This window comes from Narcine bancroftii, chromosome 4, assembly GCF_036971445.1.
Source record: "Narcine bancroftii isolate sNarBan1 chromosome 4, sNarBan1.hap1, whole genome shotgun sequence".
NCBI lineage: Eukaryota > Metazoa > Chordata > Chondrichthyes > Torpediniformes > Narcinidae > Narcine > Narcine bancroftii.
In genome coordinates, this window is record NC_091472.1 from 73,122,778 (window position 1) to 73,144,226 (window position 21,449).

The following is a 21,449-nucleotide window of genomic DNA, read 5'->3' on the forward strand; positions in this document are numbered from 1 at the left end:
CTCCTATATCTCCTGTCTTTAGCTATGTATTAAGCTGCCTTATCCTCCTATGTCTAACCTCACCAGCATGTGACATGGGCAGCAATGCTGAGATTACAACCCTGGAGGTCCTGTGCTTCAACTTAGCACTTAATTCCATGAACTCTCCTTGTAGGACCTCCTCACCCTTCCTACCCATGTTGTTGGTCCCTACATGGACCACAACATCTGGTTGCTCACTCTCCCTCCTGCGAATGCCGTGAACTCGATCGGCGATATCTTGGACTGTGGTACCAGGGAGGCAATATACCATCTGGGATACTCAATCTCTTCCACAGAACCTCTTTTATGATCCCCTAACTGTGAAATACGCTTTCACTACAGCCTCTAGTCCTAAATGCAACTCCATGATACAATAATTTGATCTTTATTCAATTTTTCCACATTTATTAAATTGTACAAACCATAGTACATAAATTATAATTTCCCAGTACATATTAATTTAGAAGACAGCATTAATTACATCTATGAAAAGTCAGGCTTTGGATGCATAGAATAACCCCTATATTCAATATCTATCAATCATGTTTAGCAATATTTGAATAAGAGAACTGTAACATCAGCAAATCTTCAAAGCAAGTTAGATTAAACATGACTGAGAATGTAAAAGGCTATTTTTAAATATTTTCATTGCATACTTCTTTATATATTTTCAAAGGATTATTTCAATTAAAAAAAAACTTAAAATGCAATTATGTAATTGAATACATATAATACAATTATCACAAATCAGTATTTTTAATTTTGTAAAAGGAATCCCTGTAGCAATATAATGAATCAGCTGAATGGTTTTAACCCAATCTTGAGAACAATCACTTTCTAAAAGTTGGGTTGAACTTAGATATTCTCTTTATTGTAGTAGAATTGAACACCTCGGGGATTAGGAGAGGAGTAATAATTACACATTTTATGCAGGTCATTAGAGAGGTCCTTGGGTCCACAGAAGAACACACCAATGCTGGACCTAAGTAAAAGGCAAAGTTATAGACAATTCAGAATAAAGGTATCTTGTACTCTTCTGTGGTTGGCATTCTAATTTGACCTTTCAGATCAGAAACTATTGAAGGCGAGTTGTTGAAATATTGCTAAAAGTTGCAAAAAGCATCCAAGTACATCACTGCACCCAGCTGCCATCAAAATACAATCACTTGCTTGATACGAAATAGCACCACTTATCTATCAAGTCTTAAATCAAGAAAATGCATACCTCCTGGTCTTTTCTTAGCCACATTCAACCTTGGAATATAGTTCCTGTTGAGTGAGCTTCAGCTGTATTGCAGAAAGCATCCTGTGAACTAATTACATGACTGAATGCACCACATTCAATTCATGCTTGGAATGAGTTTCTAGTGTTAACACTTGTGAGATGTATCAAATATAACAGTGCAGGTGGTGCGCAAAAGCTATTTGTATTGAAGAGAAGAAACACAATGTGTATCATCTTGCATAAGCTACCTATTATGTAGTTTGCCATAAATCCATGATACTTTCTGCAAAAATAATACAGGACTTGTTTCACCCTTGCTGTTCTAAGGTAGCCAAGTGGGCATTAGTTAAAAATCAGTATTCTTACATTTATTCTCTCACATTCACATCAACAAAGTGGACTATTAATCCCAATAAATCCATACTGGTTTTAATCCTATATATGAGCACATTCATGCCTGCTTTATTACCAGATCAAACATAAAACAGTACTGTGCATGAACAGGCCCTTTGGCTTATAATGTCTGCGCTAACCACGATGCCATTCTAAACCAGAGCCTTTTCATGTGTCCAAATACCTTTCAAATGTCAGTATCATAGCTAAAATCCTGAAGTTATGGAATTAATTTACCAGGGACTGTGGTATTAAAGGCAAAGCTGTTGACGATGAAAAATGGTCTAATATAAGTGTCCTTGGTGTCCAAGTATTCTAGACCCGCATGGAGAGGCTCATGCTGCTCTTAATTTTCTTTCTTCTTGCTTTAAATCTATCTTTTTTAGTATTTGGCATTTCCTCCTGGGGAAGAAAGACTATTTGCCTTATCCATCAACTTGGATTCTTAAATCAGGTTGCCCCTGTGACTTTGACACTCTGAAGTAAATAATCCAAGTTTGTGCAAGCTCCCCTTAAAGCTAATTCTCTTTAGTCCAGTAAACATTTTCTGTATCCTTACCAAAACCTCTTCATCCACCTTATAGCGTGGTGAGCATAAATGCACACCTACTCCAAATGCGGCTTAACTGAAGTCTTATATAAATCAAACCACCCCACCCACCCCGTACCCCCACCCCTTCCCCAAGTTAGTGAAGGGATGCATGCTGTATGCTTCAACCATCCTATCCACTTTTTCATGATATAGCAATGCCTTTTATCCATTTTTCCAGAATAAAAAAAACCTGGATATCCCTGGATGATATGACATTCCCTAGTAATTCATCTACAGTTTATCTCACGTGTGTGTGTGTGTGTGTGTGTGTGTGTGTGTGTGTGTGTGTGTGTGTGTGTGTGTGTAGCTGTGCTTAGTCTTTGCCAAATGACAAGAGAAATTTGTGCAACAACACTGTATCCATCAGGTCTAGGATCCAGAATGTTGCACTCAATTCACAATGGAACAGAGGTCATCCCAGTAACAGACCAACTGTAAATACCTTGAAACATATTGGCTTTCCATCTGAAATCTCCCTGAATACATTTGGTTGACTAGAAATATGATAGTGTATCACATATCTTCTAAAAATTTTGTGCTTGTGCATGTAATGGATAGAAGTATAAAACTTAAGCAATAGTTACAAATTCATAAAATATTACAGAAAAGGATTACACCAAATAGACGCCATTGTTCATCTTTTACGTGGTGAAAATTAATTTCTCTGTCCTTTCGTTTAGTAAAAAGTTTTTTCAAAAGGTAATCTATAGCCATTCTGATGAGAACACAGAACAAGACATATCTGTCCTGCTAACCCCAGCATATGGACCGCTGGCAAAATGAATGAGGTCAGTTTGCAGAGAGATCAGGACATGAGAACGTGGTTGCGGGGATGTGGGGGTGCCACAGAGGCAGTACAGGATTGCTCTGAGACTTGTTTCAGAGAGATGGCCATCTAGATTGGTCATGTAAGCATCGATGAGTACATGAGCTCAGTGACAAGTAACATCAGAAAGTGTATTGAGGATGTCACCAAGATCAAAGGCTTCACAACCAAGGCTAACCAGAAACCATGGTTGAATGCAGAGGTCAAGGCATTTGTCAAAGTTCACGATGCTTCCTTTAGGACAGGAGGCAATGGCATTAAGATCAGCCAAAACAGAACTCTCCTGTGCAATCCAAAAGGCAAAGGCAATATTCATAAACAGCAGTTTGACACCAGAAAATCAAGGCACATGTGGGAATGGGTCAAGATTATAGAAGAACACTAGATAACCTTGCAAGTCAAAAACAATGATGCCTCCCTTCTGGACAAACTGAACACATTCTATTCATGGTTCAACGAGAAGAATAGGCTCCATGTCCTCCTGTTGAATGGCCCCCCCCTACATAAATGCGACTGAAATGAGGAGAAGAACCCTATCCAAGGTGACAAAGGCAGCAGGACCAGACAACATACCTGGTTGAGTACTGAAGGACTGCGCAGACCAACTGACGGAGGTCCTTACAGACATTTTCAACATGTCAGTGCAGCAGTCCAATGTTCCAATGGGTTTCAAGACAGCTACCATCATCCCGGTATCAAAGAGGGCGACAGGAATAGGCATCAGTGATTATCTACTCATTGCACTGATCTGCACCATTATGAAATGCTTCAAACTTCTGCTGATGGAAGCGCATCTCTCATAGATATTGGACCCATTTCACTTCGCCTACAGATGGAACTTCCACCAATGATGCCATGGCTTGTCCCCCCACTCCATCCTGACTCACCTACAGAATGATGCTCATATGCCAGCTGCTGTTCATTGATAATTCCCTAGAGGCTGGTGGAGAAGCTATCCTCACTGGGATTCAACACCCCTCTCTGTAACTGGATCCTGGACTTCCTAAAAGAAATACCACAGTTTGTCTGGGTCAGTTGAAGAACATCAAACACCATCAAACTGAGCACTGGCCCACCTTAGGGCTGTGTGCTCAGCCCACTCCTGTTTACACCTCCAAGCCACGACAGCAACACCAGATCCAGCTCCAATAGAGTCATCGTTTGCTGATTTCATGACAGTAGTTGGCTTCATCAGCAACAACAACTCAGTCACACTACAGAGAAGAGATGGAGAAAATCTTATGTTATGGTGCAAGAATAACAACCTGAGTCTCAATGTGGATAAGACAAAGAAGATGATTGTGGATTTCAGGAGGACTAGGGATGACAACCCTCCACTATGTATTAATAACTCTTTAGTGGAGAGAGTAGAGAGCACAAAGTTCCTTGGAGTCCACTTAAGCAATTATCTATCCTGGACATACAATATCTCCTCACTTGTCAGGAAGGTGCAACAGCGACAGCACTTCCTGAGAAGACTGAAGCGGGCAAGGCTACCTCCCACCATCCTGTCAACTATCTACCAGAGCTCTATTGAGAGCGTCCTGGCTGGCGGCATCACGGTATGGTGCGATTGCTGTAGAGAATTGGATCAGAGGTCAATCCACAGGACCACAAGAGTGGCAGAGAAGATCATTCGTTTCCCTCTCACCCCCCCAACCCATTGACATTATCTATCGGTATCATTGTCTGAAGAGGGCTTGGAAAATTGTTAAGCACCACTACCACCCCGCACACAGCATCTTTCAGCTATTCCCATCAGAAAAGAGATAGATACAGGAGTATCAGAATCAGATCCATCAGGCTGAGAAACAAGCTTCTTACCATGGGCAGTGAGACTGCTGAACTACTCATACAATCCATCCAAGACTCTACTATTTATTTAACAATATTTATTTATTTTTATATTTGTTCTGCATATAAATTGCTTGTAAATGTGTATGTTATGTCTATATACAGTATGTGTTTAGATGTTTTTATACTGAGGACTGAAGAATGCTGTTTTGTCCACTTGTAGAACCATAGAACATTACAGCACAGAAACAGGACTCTTTGGCCCCTCCTGTCTGTGCTGAACCATTTTTTTATACCTAGTACCACTGACCTGCACCCATTTCATAGCCCTGTATACCTCTCCCATTCAGACACCTGTCCAAATTCTTCTTAAATGTTAAAATTGAGCCCACATTCACCAGTTCATCTGGCAACTGGTTCCATACTCCCACCATTCTGTGTGAAGAAGTTTCCCCTCATGTTCCCCTAAACTTTTCCCCGTTCATTCTTAACCCATGTCCTCTGGTTTGTATCTCACCAAACCTCAGTGGGAAAAGCCTAACTACATTTACTCAGTCTATTCCCCTCATAAATTTAAATATCTCCATCAAATTTCCCCTTATTCTTCTAAGCTCCAGGGAATAAAGTCCTAGCCTGTTTAACTTTTCACCCTAACACAGATCCTGAAGTCTGGGCAACATCCTAGTAAATTTTCACTGCACTTTTTCTATCTTATTGATATCTTTCCTCTAGTTAGGTGACCAAAACTACACACAATACTCCAAATTTGGCCTCTCCAATGTCTTATATAACTTTACCATAACATCCCAACTCCTATACTCAATACAGGTACACAATCTGTTATCCGGACATCTAAAATCTGGAAGACTCCAAAATTCAGCAAGTGGGGAGAGAGATGGCAGCGCAAGTTTGGCAGGTGAGGGACTGGCAGCGCGAGTAGGGCAGTCGAGGGGGGAGACCGACAGCGCGAGTCGGGCGGGCGAGAGACCAGCAGTGCAACTCGGCGAGGGAGAGACCGCCAGCGTGACTCGGGCGGGAGAGGGGGGGAGACGGCAGCGTGACTGGAAGGGGTGTGGGTGGAGATGGCAGCACAATACATGTGGGCTTAAATCTGGCTTTCTGAAATCTGGAAAAATCCAAAATTTGGAACACACTGTCCCCCCAAGGGTTCCGGATAAAGGATGGTGTACCTGTATTTTGATTTATAAAGGCCAATATGACAAAACATCTCTTTACAACCCTATCCATCTATGACACCACTTTCAGGGAATTATATATCTGTTTTCCCAGATCTTTCTGTTCTATCGCAATCCTCATTGCCCTATCATTTACTGTTTATATTCTTTCTTGGTTTGTTCTTCCAAAATGCAAAATCTCACATTTGCCTGCATTGAATTCCATCTGCCATTTTTCAGCCCATTTTTCCAGCTGGTCCAGATCCCTCTGCAAGCTGAAAACCTTTTTCGCTGTACACACCTCCAAACTTAGTGTCATCTGCAAACTTGCTGATACAGTTTACCACATTATCATCCAGATCATTGAGAAAGATGAAAAACATGAATCCCTGATGTACACCTCTAGTCACAGGCCTCCAGTCTGAGAAGCAACCATCCACTACAATTCTCTGGATTCTCCTGTGTCGAATCCAGTTCACTACTTCACCATGAATACCTAGCGTCTGAACCTTCCTGACTAACCTCCCATGTGGGATCTTGTCAAAAGCCTTATGAAAGTCCATGTTGACAACATCCATAGTTTTTATATTCATGGCTTTCCAGGTAACCTCCTCAAAAAAATGCTATAAGATTGAATAAATATAACCTACCATGCACAAAGCTATGCAAACTATCCTTAATCAGGTTCTAGCTATCCAAATTATTGCATATCTGACTCTTAGAACACCTTCCAAAAATTTACCTACTACTGACATCAGGCTCACCGGCCTATAATTTCCAGGGTTACTTTTGGAGCCTTTTTTTAAATAACAGAACACGGGCTACCATCCAATCCTCTGGCACCACACCCATGGCACAAGGACATTTTAAATATTTCTGCCAGAGCCCCTGCAATTTCTGCACTAGTCTCCCCCAAGGTCCAAGGGAATATCTTGTCAGGCCCTGGGGATTTATCCCCCCCTTATTTGCTTTAAGACAGCAAAAACTTCCTCCTCTTTAATCTGTATAGGTTCCATGACCTCACTGCAGGTTTCCCTTACTTCCCACAACTCTGTTCCTATATCCTGAGTGAATATAGATATAAAAAAATGTATTTTAAGATCTCCCCCATCTCTTTTGGCTCCAGACAAGATGACAACTCTGATCTTCAAGGGGACCAATTTTGTCCTTTACTATCCTTTTGCTTTTAATATACCTGTAGAAACCCTTAGGATTTTCCTTCACAACCTCTTTTTTTTTTTTAGCCTTCCTGAATTCTTTCTTGAGGTGTTTATTGCTTTTTTTATATGCTTCAAGTACCTAATTTGTTCCATGTTTCCTATACCTGCTATACACCTCTTTTCTTCTGAACCAGATCTCCAATATCCCTTGAAAACCAAGGTTCCCTATACCTTCTATCCTTGCCTTTAACCTAACAGGAACATACAAACCCTGTACTCTCAAAATGTCACCTTTGAAGGTCCTTCACTTACCTCACACATCCTTGCCCAAAAACAACTTACTCCATCCCACACATTCTAAATCCTTTCTCATTTCCTCATAATTGGCCTTTCTCCAATTTAGAATCTCAAACTGAGGCCCAGACCTTTCCTTCTCCATAATTAACTTGAAACTAATGGCATTATGATCACTGGACCCAAAATGTTCCTCTACACATATTTCTGTTTCATTCCCTAATAGGAGATCCAGTATTTCACCCTCTCTAGTTGGTACCACTATATATTGATTTAGAAAACTTTCTTGAACATATTTGACAAACTCCAAGCGATCCAGCCCTTTTACAATATGGGAGTCCCAGTCAATATGTGGGAAATTAAAATCTCCTACTATCGCATCTTTATGTTTCCTGCAGCTGTCTGCTATCTCTCTACAGATTTGCTCCTCCAATTCTCATTGACTGTTGCGTGGTCTATAATACAACCTCCTAATTGTGGTCATACCTTTCCCATTCCTCAACTCCACACATAGAGCCTAGTAGATGAGCCCTCTGGTCTTTCTTGCTTGAGCACAGCTGTGATATTTTCTCTGATGAGCAGTGCCACTCTTCCCTCTTTCATCCTACCCATTCTAACATGTCTCAAACAATGGAAAGCCAGAACATTGAGCTGCCAGTCCTGCCCCTCCTGCAACCAAGTTTTATTAATGGCTATAATGTCATAATTCCACATGCTAATCCACACTCTAAGCTCATCTTCCTTTCCTACAATATCCCTTGCATTGAAATAGATGTACCTGAGAACAATTCCACCACATACAACCCATCGACTTCTAATGGTGCATGTAATTTTCACATCATCTTTTCCCTCCTTCATTCCTCTCTCTCCACTGGCTCTCTAGTTCTCATCCCCTTGCAAATCTAGTTTAAACCCATCGGAGCTGGAAAAAATAATAGAATTTACATGATAATTATGATTTTTTTATTAAGATGTGGTTGCCTTATTTGAATTGTATGAATTTAGTAATATCTTAAATTGTGATAAATGCTTTTCCTTCCCTTGTGGGGTCTGTGGAGGGAGGGGGGTTGGGGGGGGAAGGGTGGGATAGTTGTAGTTTTAGTTTTAATTTTTATGTGATGGATTTTGTAAAGGTTTTTTTGTTTGAAAAATTTAAAATAAAGTTTAAAAAAAACCATCGGAGCAGCACTAGCAAACCTTCCCTCAAGGATATTAGTCCCCCTCCAGTTCAAATGCAAACCATCCCATCGTAACATGAACAATTGTATAATTGTACTTATACAATTGAATGAAAACAATAAACTTGAAATTGAACAGGAAAAGGCCTACATGTTCACAAAGAGCATGATTCTCAAATTAAGCTAAAACTCTGTTGCCTGCACATGTTACATATTCCTCTTTTCCTTGCATTTTCCTGAGTCTATCTTGAAGTTTCTTAAATGCTACAACTTGTATCTGCTTCAACCACAATTCCTGCAGCCTATTTCAGGCACCCACCATCTCTGTGCTAAAGAAAACACTGATCCTGTACATGTCCTTCAAACATAATTTCCCTTTTCACTTTCAACGCACATCCTCTAGTAGTGTAACATTTTTACCCTGGGAAAAAGATTCTAACTGTCTATCCTATCAATCCCTCTCATAATTTTATAATCTTTTATGACATCTCCCCTTAACCTTCCAAAGCTCCAGAGAAAACCTAAGTTTGTCCAACCATTCTCATATTTCATACACTAATCCAGACAACATACTGGTAAATCTTGTCTCAACCCTTTCCAAATCCTCCACACACTTCCTGTAATGGGGTGTCTAGAATTGCACACAATTCTTCCCAAGTGTGGCTTAACTAAAGTTTTCTATAGCTGCAACATGAATTCCTTACTTTTATGTTTGCCCATTGAAGGTATGCATAGCATATGCTTTATTTATCACCCTATAAACTTGTGTGGTCACTTTCAGATCCCTCCACACATCAGTGCTTTTAAGAGTCCTGCAATTTACTCTGTACATTCCCCTAACATTTAATCTCCAAGCGTGCAATATCTCATGCTTATCTGAATTAAACTTCACTTGCCATTTTTCTTCCACATCTGTAACTAATATATTACCTTTTGTACTCTTTGATCTTTGTGTCATCTGCCAACTTACTAACTCACCCACCTTTTTTTATATCCAAGTCATTTATATACAGTACATCACAAACAGGGGTCCTTGCACTGATCCCCATAGAACATCACTGGTCATGGATATACCAGCTAGAAAAACATCCATCCACCACTAGCCTCTGTCTTCTATGGACCAATCAATTCCAAATCCAAACCAATAATTTACTTTGGATCCCATGAATATGTACCTTCTGGATCAGCCTACTGTGAGAGACATTGGCAAATTGTTGCTTCATGATTCTTGTTACCTAGCTTGGGGATAGAGGGATGAAGATGATCATTATTTTCAAAAGGATGGTTTCCATTTTACAATGACACCACATGGAAATGTAACTTCTATTTATTAGTGCTTTACACTGGTATCTCACAGAATTTAGCTGAGACTCAAGCTAATCTAACATTCCAAGTTGTGATAGTGTAAGCCTTTTTTCCTATTTACAACAGAAAATTGGTTGAATGGAAACTCTTATAAAACTGCATTTTATTATCAGGTAGATTATAAACTATGGTCAAATTTATAATAAAAATACAATAAACACTGATGCATCAACAAATCAGAGGCCTTACTCAGGGTTATCATCAGCTATGCATTTGAATTCCTTGTTCCAGTTTGGTCTGCCATAGAAAGTCTTCTGTTTCAGCCCAGTGATAACATCCTTATTTTCTTCATAATGCAAAGCTATGTGGGCAGCCTGCAGAAAAACAAGTGCCAGATCATCGAAACAATTACCTGCAGTTCTTAATTTCACATATTACTGTTAAAGTTTTTCTTAATTGATAAAATGACAAAAAATAAACTATTAAAAAAATGTTTGAGTTGAATTCAAGGAAATCATCTTCTAGAGAATAACCAAACAAAGGAATGAAAGGACGTGGTTCTAATTTAATCCCGTGATAGTTTTAAAGAATTATTCCCACTATTCTTGTAGTTCTGGACACTCCCAGAACATAATGAATCAGATAGGCCTCAAAAATTTTACATTTATCACATAGTAGATCAACATCAGGATAAAAATAAGATCATCTAACTTTGGATGTATGTAGTCTATGTACAACTTCAAATTGTATTAAACAGCATCGGGCACAGAATGAAGTAATTATTAATCAGATCAAGTGTATTATCCCAATTTTCATCATGCCTTGTTCCCATTCATTCTTGATTCCCATCCCTGAACATATTCTTAGGTCCATCAAATTGCTATAAATATTTGCTATCAATCCATCAAATCAAATAATAAATCAAGAACATTGGTATCGGGAATTCGAGGAAAATTAGAGAATTTAGACTGAACAAAATGTCTAATTTATAGATATCTTTAAAAAAATGCCTATTAGGAAGGTTAAATTTAACTGTTAATTGCTCAAATGATGCAAAATTGCCTGAATATATAGATCTTTAAAACATTTTTTTCCAATCCAATGCATTCCTTAAAACCTATATCCGAGATAGAAGGTTGAAAAAGAATAGTAGCTTTTACTTTATTGATGACCAGAGGAGCAATTTTGATGAGATGGGAAGACAGCAAAGCACCAAATCATATGCAAAGGTTACAGGATGTTATGTCTTGCTTGAGTTTGGAGAAAATTAGATGCAATGTTAAAGAGATCAAGGTTGAGTTTGACAAGATATGGGGCCTATTATCATAATCTGATAATCTTAGGCAAGGGTACTCTGGGTGTTTTCTATCCAATGAGTGAGAGCCAATATTTGGTTCTTTACAATTTATTTGCTGGTGATGATGTTTAGAGAGAGGGGTTAGATTAGTATTGAGGTTTATTTCTTCTTTTTGTTTTGCTTTTGTTCTTATTTTTGTTTTTTTTTCTCCAACTAGAAGAGATTGGTCTCTTTAGATAATCACAATGTATATCTCAATATTAGAATATGAGGTGAAATTCCCATAAGGATATTTAACTTTCTTTGAGAATTATAAGACAATTTATATGTGACTCATATTCTGTATTGCATTATATAAAGCTATATAATTAATATCTAAACAATATATACATGTAATATTTCTCTCTATAAAATTAGTAAAAATGTTTTTAAAAGAAAGAAAACACCAAAGTTGTAGTATCCTGTCTTAAAAATAAACAGTGGATCAATATACATGTAATTAATCTGAAAATGTATACAATTAAGTGGGAATCTGCCACATTAAAAAGCACCGGCACAATATAGGATATAATTTAGATAGAGGCTAGTAAATCTCAGCATACTGCCATGAGAGGCTGGAAAGGAAGCCAAGTAATTCTTCAGGTTGAGAGGAACTTTACAGTCATATTAACTTGAGGCTGCTTTAAATCACCACACATTTTCCTGGATTTGCAATTTCACAATGTTGTTTTCTTACCAGCATTTAAATATTCATCTATTAAGTTTGTAAAACCTATTAAGTCTTAAACTTAGTTGTTTTAAAGTAAAGTTGAGCTCCAAATTTAAAAATCACAAATTTTCAATCTCTATCCACTTCTTATCTATTTGTTTTTGATCCAAATTAGCCCATTGTTGATTTATGGCTGTTTTTACACTTGGACATGTTCTGATTACTTTGCAAGAAACATTCTAAGTATTCAAAAATCAGGAATGTACATGTGATAATGAGTCTGATTTGAAGTGGACATTGAAAATTGATTGTAACACTCTATTGTGTCCTTCTGTACATAATAAAAAAATATCCACAGTGAATGCAGCACTTAAGGGAGAGGAATGGTGGGGTAGGTCTAAAACAATGCAAAAAATAATGCTCCAAGAATATTTTTGTCATCAGAGAAGTGGAAAAGTGGATAGAATTGAGTCTAAAGTTCTTTTCAAACATGACATGAAAGTGATCTAAATAATTATTGATAAATTCTGTTGTAGACATGAGGAAACTTTAATAAACATTAAATTCTCACTCACTTGATATTGATCCCAGCCTGTGAGAAAGATATGATAACTTAAGAACTGTCTCTGTCCTGTCTTCATCATTTGAATTTCCAGGGAATGCAGAAGATTTGCAAACCACTCAAATGAATGAGTATCCCGGCAAATCCAATAGAAATAGATCTTTATTTCAAAAGAGAAAAGTATCAGAATAAATTATACAAAATTCAGGAACACTTACAAAAAGGAAGTTTATATCAGGAAGGGAATAGAAATTTATCAAATGTATTTCAAGACTCTTTTTGCCTGTTGCAAGGGAGGCAGATTCACCACTGGCAGGAATTGCCTAAGTGTCTCTTACAGTCTTACAGTCAGACTTACAGTCAGAGAGAGAGAAGTGAAAGAGAGTTCCCACAGAGTTACCGAGTGTCCGTAGATTGGCCTCCAGCAATTCCACAGACCCCACAGCCACATAGAGTCCAGTCCAAATCATTGGGAACCTGAGCTCCAGATCTGAGCCTCCAACACAGTCAGGGACTCTCCATCACTCCTCGCATCCTGCTTCCAATAACTGGTACCCCTCCAGCCAGTTCAAGCCAGTCTCCCAGCAGTCTGCAGGCCAGCGTGAGTCTCCCAACACCAGTCTCTTGCAGCCCTCAGCTTCCTTGGGTTCTTCATCTCAAGCCGCTAGGAGCCCCCCTCGAGTCACCAGCAACCTGCCCTGCACTGCACTGATCCCTCAGCCGCAGAGCCGCTTCACTGCCTTGGTCACCATCCCGATGGGTCATGTCCTCCGCTTCTCCCTCTCAGATGGTGTGTGATCTTCCCATCCTCTGGTGCCCTGCTCCAGTCCGCCGCTTCCCCAGAGTCTGCAGCTCCTCGTGGCTACTGTCAATTAATAGGTGCCACCATCTTGGGTGCAGACCTGCGGTCGCGAGATTTCAACTAAAACTATCATCGGCTCCCTCAAAGGACATTCAAAGCTTGGGTGGAGCTGATGGCAGTCGACTGGGTGGCTGGACCCTGTGTGAGTGGTGCATCTTTGCTCCCTTGTTCTCTGCAGGTCCACACCAGTGGCAGGACTCCTGCTACAGTGGCAGCGTTCCCATCTTCAAAGTTTTGTTTTTCATATGTATTTTGCAATTGTAGGAAAGAAAATGTCATTCAGTTTTTCAGACATGAAAAAGCTACCATTGTGTTTGCTTTTTCTATTTTGATATTTTTCAGTTCTCTATTAATTCAAAAATGTTTCTGTTCAACAGTTACTGTATTTAGATTAACCCTTTATTTTTAAAAATGAACATTTTGAATACAAGCTTGAAATACATTTAAGTGCATTGTTCCTTCCAACTTAGTGTACACATTCTGTGCATAATGAGTTATTTGTATAAATTATGAGATACTGCTCCCTAGTGCCTTTGAATGACCATTGTTCATTCATTGATTTATCAGCGATATTTGTACAATATTCTCAGTATACTTTCTAGATGAGAAAAAGGGCATCTAAAAACTCACCCTTTTTACTTTAGTCATCATTGTTGGGTGACTGTACTTGTACCAAACAGATTTCAATATAGAAGCAAAGGGAGTTACTCCAATTCCTGCAGCAATCAGAACACTAACTTCATAGTAGAACACATCAATACTGGCAGTTCCAAAAGGTCCATCGACTGCAACTCTGTAAAGCACAGAAAATATATATTGTAGCCTACGTGTATGGATACCTAATTTTTACCACTGCAAACTGGAACACTTTGTCTTCAGTTACTTTGAACGGTCCAGAAGTAATAGGATTTATCAGGAAGCATTCCTAAAAAGTTCAGAGAAATTGTTATATGGCAATAATTGTTATAAATGCTTTTTTATATTAAAATAGACTGCTTTAAAAGAGACATCTAAGATCTGCAAATGGTGGAAATCTGAAATAAAAAATAGAAAACATCAAAAACCCTCATCAGTTCAGGAGCATGGCATGGAGAGAAAAACAGTAAATGCATCAGGTTGAAGCTCTTCATCAGGACTCTTTCTCTTTATGCAAATGCTTTCCGACCGACTCAGCACTTCCACCTTTTATTGTTTTAAATCAAGTCAGACTTGATTTTGTAACATAGATTAACTTGAAGCTGTCTCTTTTTTTAGCCCAATCACAGTCAAATATTACTCTGTCTAGAAATGAGATTATAAGGTTTTCTGTCATTTTGTCATTTTGCTCTTGTAATTGTTATTTCATGTTGAAAAACAGCTGTATCTTCCCCAGTGCAGATCAGTAATCAAACTAGGCATTTTTTTTTTGGCAAGTGTTAGTGCTACATCAGGAGAATTGATGGATTTTTGTTTAATTTATTTTTCATTGGAGCATATCATGAATAATACAATCTCAATGATTATAGTACAAAGAGTATGGGCTCAAAAATATCTGCAAAAGAAGTCTTTCTGAACATATACTGTATATCCCAGAACATTTGGCTATTGGGAAAGAGAATGCACAAATGCATTGTTTCATATATTGTACTATTTAGAAGTTTTCTTCTGACAACCTGAATTATATCAAATGTCATTACAATAGAGATCCAGCATAAAATCTGGCAGATTTGTTAATTAGATGCATCTGTTATATATTTCACATCTTTGACCTTAATTAAGTTGTGTTTATCCAATAGCAGCTACATTAAATCACTATTTTATTTTTCAAACTCGGCTCCATCTATTAGTGAAGCTCCGATAAAAGGCCTTCATTTGAAACATTAATTATTTTTCTCCTTCCATAGATGCTGCCTGACCCATTCTCACATTTTCTGCTTTTATTTCAGATTTCCAGTATCTGCAAACCTTTTAAGTTTTCCACAGGCTGATTAAATCTCATTTTCAAGTTCTCCTTTCTTGAAAGTATCTTTGAAGAACAGTAAAGGCTACACTGGAAAACAACATCTATCACAGAAATGAGTTATGCGAGTTTGATTCCCATTGATCCACAAGTAGCTGATACAATGAATAATGCTAATTGACTACTGGTTTCTAACCAAATAATTTTCTATTTTCTGAACACTTTTCCTGTTGGAGAAATATCTACATAAAATCATAGCAACCAGTGGGTGTCTGGTTTTGTACTAGTCTAGCCAAGCATGTCTCTGGCATGGAAAATTAAAACAAAACAGTGCTATGAATGAACAGTAAATAAGGAGGTAAATAAATTCCCAATAATTATTTGATTATGTGCCTACATGTAAGCAGAATGAAGACCATTGTTAATGTGCCATTAGATTATATAATCTCATTATGATCTATGATTAATGCTTGAAGAATGGTCTTCCAAATGAGAGAGTAGCGAGAATGACAACAACAAATTCCACTTTTGATGAATCTCAACCCAAATTAAACCTCAAACCTCCCTCCGACAGCCAATAACCTCATTGTCTCCCATCCATGCACTGCTCGTTTCTACCTTCTAACCAAGATACACAAACCCAACTATCCAGACCCATTGTTTCTGCCTGCTCTTGTTCCACCAAACTAGTTTCATCTTACCTTGACACTATATTTTCTCCCATGTTCCAATCCCTCCCCACCTACATTCATGATACCTCACATGTCCTCCATCTCTTCAATGACTTCAGATTCCCTGAATTGGACCACCTCATCTTCACGATGGATATCCAATCCCTTTATATCTCCATCCCCCATATAGAAGGTCTTAAAGCACTTCAATTCTTTTTGGACCAGAGACCCAATCAGTTATCCTCTCCCACCACCCTCCTCTGCTTAGCAGAACTTGTCGTCATTCTAAACAATTTCTCCTTTAACTTGTTTCACTTCCTCCAAATCGAAGAAGTAGCCATGGGTACCCACATGGGTCCCAGGTACACCTGACAGTTTGTGGGCTTTGTGGAGCAATCCATGCTGCAAGCCTACACAGACGAGATGCCTCAGCGCTTCCTCTGCTATATTACGACTACAGCAGGCAGCTTTATGCACCCGTGATGAGCTTCATTCATTTCACAGCCAACTTCCACCCTGATCTCCAACTCACCTGGTCTTTCTCTGACAACACTCTTGGATATCTGTCTCCATCTCAGGATACAAGGTTTGCATCGGCATATGTTACAAGCCCCCTAACTCCCACAACTACCTTGACTACACTTCCTCACATCCTGTCCCCTACAAGGATTTTATTCTCTTCTTTCAATTTCTCCATCTTCGCTGCATCTGTTCCCAAGATGAGGTTCCAGTCCAGATCTTCCAAAATGTCTGCCTTTTTCCACAAACGTGGCTTCCCCTCCACCACCAACAACTCAGCCCTCACCCACATCTCCTCCATTTGCCGTTCAACTGCCCTGGCTCACTCTGCCCGCAGACACAGCAAACATAGAATCCCCCTTATCCTCATCTATCACCCCATCAGCCTCCACATTCAACACATTATTCTCCAAAATTCCGACACTTACAACAGAATCCTACTACCAGACACATTTTCTCCTCTCTATGCCTTTCATTGGGACCAGTCCCCCTGTGACTCCCTCATGCACTTATTGCTTTCCTCCCATCACCCCACCCTCCAGCACCTTCCCCTATAGCCACAGGAGTTGCCACAAGTGCCCACACCTCCCCCCTCACCACAGGCTAGTCCCAAACAGGCCTTTCAAGTAAAGCAACACTTCACTTGTGTATCTGCAGGACTGATTTACTGCATCAGGTGCTCCCTTTGTGGCCTTCTCTTCATTGGAGAGACTGGGCGCAGATTGGGAGATCGCTTCGCTGAACACCTTCAGCCAATCCACACCAGTGATAGAGACCTCTCAGTAGCCAACCATTTCAGTTCTGTGCCACACTCCCATACTCACATGTCTGTCCCTGGCCTTATGTACTGTCCCACCAACATAATCCACAAATTGGAGGAACACCTGATTTTCCATCTGGGCACTCTCCATTGACTTTTCTGGTTTTTGTTAACCTGCTCTCCTCTTCCCTTCCCCCTTCCAGTTCTCCACCCTGCCTTCCCTCTCTATTCACCTAGCCATCCCTCCTTCCCTTCTCCACCTATTACCTCCTGCCTTTGTGATCACACATCCCCCTTACTCTTTTGTTCGGACGCCTGCCGACATTTTTCCATATTTTGATGAAGGCTCAAGCCTGAAACAGAATATTTAGGTAAGGTGAATCCAAATGGGTTACAAGCAGCTGTGACACCGCATACCTTTTGAACTACAAGCCTACTGTGAAAATGAACTAATTAGGAGCCCACAATCAGAAAGATCAGTGTGTGAATGGGACAACAAAATAAAGTGAAGGTGCCTAAAGTGCAGGCTCATTTTTAAGGAATAAATGTAGTGGTCAGCATTTTCTATTTTATTTCAGATTTTCAGCATCTGAGGCCTTTTAATTTTCATCACTGGAAGTAATATATGATGTGGAGATTGCAGAAAAATTGAGAGGTGAGGGCATAGAGGGATTTAAAAACCTGAATGAAATTTTAAAATTGAAATCTTGCTAAAGGCATGTTACTGTTGGTCAGCAAATACTGGGTTGATGATTCAATGGAGATTTGGATGACCTTTTTGGAGTATAATCTCAGACACCATCAAGAAGTCCACTGATAGAATCAAGTCAGAATGCATGAGGGTTTCAACAACAGCAGATCAACCTCAGAATTGTTTGTCGTGTGAGTCCAAGTGTTCAGCAGATGAAAAGAAAAGAAGTTCATAACATGCTATTTGCTCAATATGCTAACATTTCCATGAATGATCATCATGAATACCACAACATTAACAAGATAGTTCAACAAAATATCAAAATGTAAACCTTGGCATCTTCCATGAGTCCTGAAATCCTCTTGCATTAGCTCCACAGGCTTCATACAGAGCATTTGTCCAGTCTCCCAGCACTTTAATATGGATACTAAAATGTCCCTCTTCAGGTGCAGAGGTTAGTGTAAATGGATGCCATTGAAAGTGTGATATTGAAGGACAATGCACAAAGATGTATTGACCAGGTTTCATCTTAAAGCCTTGCTTTTTCATCTGGAGCTCAAGAACCATGGAGGGATGTACAATCACCTATTCATTAAAAGAATGAATAATATTACCTTAAATGTACTGGTATATATTGCTTGTGTTTATGGGTTCTCACAACAAAGTTTAGAAATGCTACAATCCTTGGTTTTAAGAGTACCTTTAATTTATCACATCTTTATTTTTAGTCTTCAGCTCTGATAGTGAAGTTATAGCCAAGATTCATTCATCAGGGTAAGGTATTCAGTCAACATCAGTATTATTTAAGTTACATTTTGTAAAGCTACAGTGTTATCAGTCACCATCAACAAGTCAAATGGACCCATCATTTCTTGCACCTGACTGCTGAAGATAAATTTGAAAAGAATATCCACTGAAGAGGAGAATAATCAATAAATGCAATTATTTCTGGAGAAAAACAGTTGCAAGTATGTAAATAGGTATGCAAAAAAAAAAACAAAGACATTACAAATCAGTTCCTACCTTTGTAATCACAACTTCTTGGAGGGATCTGGAAAACCGAATGAACCTTTCACAAATGTAGAGAAAGATTGGGCCCAATACCCATTTCCAACTCTGAAGGGAAGTACATAAAAATATTCAAAATGTTAAAAAGACTTTAAACTGCTCTCCAAAGGAGAATACTTCATTTCTCACTGATTCATTAAGGTCCCTTCTGTACTGTTTTTGCTTTTGTACCCTTGACTAAATAGAATATAAAGCATTTTTTTTAAAAAAAGGTAAACTCTATGAATTACAAGGATCTATAAATACTCAAACTTATTTCATGCACTTCAATTCAATTGAAGTACTTGAAATAAATGTAAAAATTAAATATAATTAAGACATTGATTAAGAATGTAAATATAAACTAAGTAAAAGCAAATAAAATCTCTTATCTTCATTTTCCTCTTCTTTGCATGTAAGTGAGACTATTCAAATAAATAGTGATGTGCCAGTAATGGAACCAGATACATTTGATCCCTACCACGTTCCATATCTCAGCATGTAATATTCATCCCAGGCTGATGAAGCTAGCGAACACTCCTCCATAGAGTCATTTGGGCAACTCAGACCACAGGACCACATGCTCAATGGTCTATTACTTTAAATAATGACGAAAGAAGATAACAAAGGAAAAAGGTGATTAAGAAAAAGTGGGTTGAATTGGAATGTATGAATGAGGCAGAGAAAGTAAAAAGATAGTGAATTAAAAGGTAAAGAAACAGATTAAAAAGAAAAAGAGCAAAGAGAAATAAGTACATTGGCACCTTACTTAGTGCTCAGGGTGCATACCCAGGAATGAAACTGCGAATAGAATCAATTCTAAAAATGGTCATTGTAGTTTTATATCACACAAATGTTACTTATAATGCCTCTCTACTGGGATTTTACATGGTGTCCATTCTTTCTGCTGGTACCTTGTGTTCCTGCACAAAGAGTCTCTCATGGCTCAGTATGGAGAATCGGCTAGTGAGGACCGATGCTGGGCAGGTTCATTTTTGGACAGAATGATACTAGGCCTCACAAACAACCTTGCACACTGAGCTGTGAATGATTTATTACTGTGGCAATGCCAGGAGATTTTTTCAGGTTCCCTTTATTGTAATGTGCAGTCTGAGGGGATTTTTTAAAAAATAGTGAAGATTACTTATTTGTGCATATTCAGACTTCAAGATGAAAAACATTATAAAGAATCCATTTTCAGTGGGTAGCACTCACTGGTGTACCAGTATATTATCAAGAAAATAACACTGTAACTTGGTTAAACTTCCTGAGTAGCTCTGGGGAATCAATGGCATGATTACATCTCTCTCAAGGATTAAAAGTTAAGGAAACTCATAGATAATTGATGATGTTCAAAACTAATATAAATACATGAAAGGTTTGCCTATTGGTGTTTCCAAAAAACAAAATTGATCAATTTCCTTTATTATTAATATCATCAAAATGTATTAATTAGCACCTGTTTCATATCCTTCCCATTATTGATTTTCATGCCAGATTTTAATTTGCTTTGTGATTAAATAAGGACATATTGAATATATGTGCATTGCTGAATGCATGGTTGAAGAACTAGTCACTCCAAAGAACGACGGCTTCATGCACCTGAGATGAGCTCATCAATTTCATTAATTTCACGGCCAATTTCCACCCTGACCTCAAACTCACCTGGTCCATCTCTGATAACACTCTCCCTTTTCTGGATGTCTGTCTCCATTTCAGGAGATAGACTCTCCACTGACATTTATAACAAATCCTCTAGCTCCCATAACTACCTGGACTACACATCCTCATACCCTGTCCCCTGCAAGGACACCATCCCCGTTCAATTTCTCCATCTCTGCCACATCTGCTCCCAAGATGAGGTCTTCCAGTCCAGAGCCTCTGAAATGTCTGAATTTCCCCCTTTTGTTCGGTCATCTCACCTTGATGAAGGGCTCAAATCCGTAACATTGGAGATGTATCTTTACCATTGCTACATAAAGGCATTATTTGACCTGTTGAGTTTCTCCAGCATTTGTGTGTTTTTTCATGTATCACATTGATGTTTACTGCATCATTATTTAAAGATACAAACTTACCACTGGTTCATTTCCTGAAAATTGTGGTAAGGGACATTCTGGGTTGTGTCCCCATTCTTCATGATGATCTCTGCAGTAGGTAACATTGTGATCCTGAAGACTTTGAAAAGTTTGCCCTCGAACAATACGCCTATAACACAGGATCACTTATTTAACTGATTGCTACATAGATCATTTAGAATTCAAAAGTGATCACCATGTTTTAAAAATCACGGCTGATGTTGTATTTCAGTACCATTTTCTGATTCTATCCCCATATCCCTTGATTCCCTTCATGTCTAGGTCTATTGATCTATGTTTTTAATGTACACAGTGACTATCTCCACAACCAGACAAAGTAGAGAATTTCAA

At 38.7% G+C, this 21,449-nt stretch overlaps 1 protein-coding gene across 1 annotated transcript in view; it reads right to left on the bottom strand.

The window, feature by feature from the left end:
* Nucleotides 1-876: 876 nt before the first annotated feature.
* Nucleotides 877-21,449, bottom strand: part of LOC138762376 (NADPH oxidase 3-like) — a 67,269-nt gene continuing 46,696 nt past the window's right edge. The window contains 7 exon segments of the mRNA XM_069936143.1: nucleotides 877-1,003; nucleotides 10,213-10,337; nucleotides 12,545-12,691; nucleotides 14,024-14,186; nucleotides 18,305-18,558; nucleotides 18,997-19,089; nucleotides 21,099-21,228. Coding sequence (XP_069792244.1) covers nucleotides 877-1,003; nucleotides 10,213-10,337; nucleotides 12,545-12,691; nucleotides 14,024-14,186; nucleotides 18,305-18,558; nucleotides 18,997-19,089; nucleotides 21,099-21,228 — 1,039 coding nt within the window.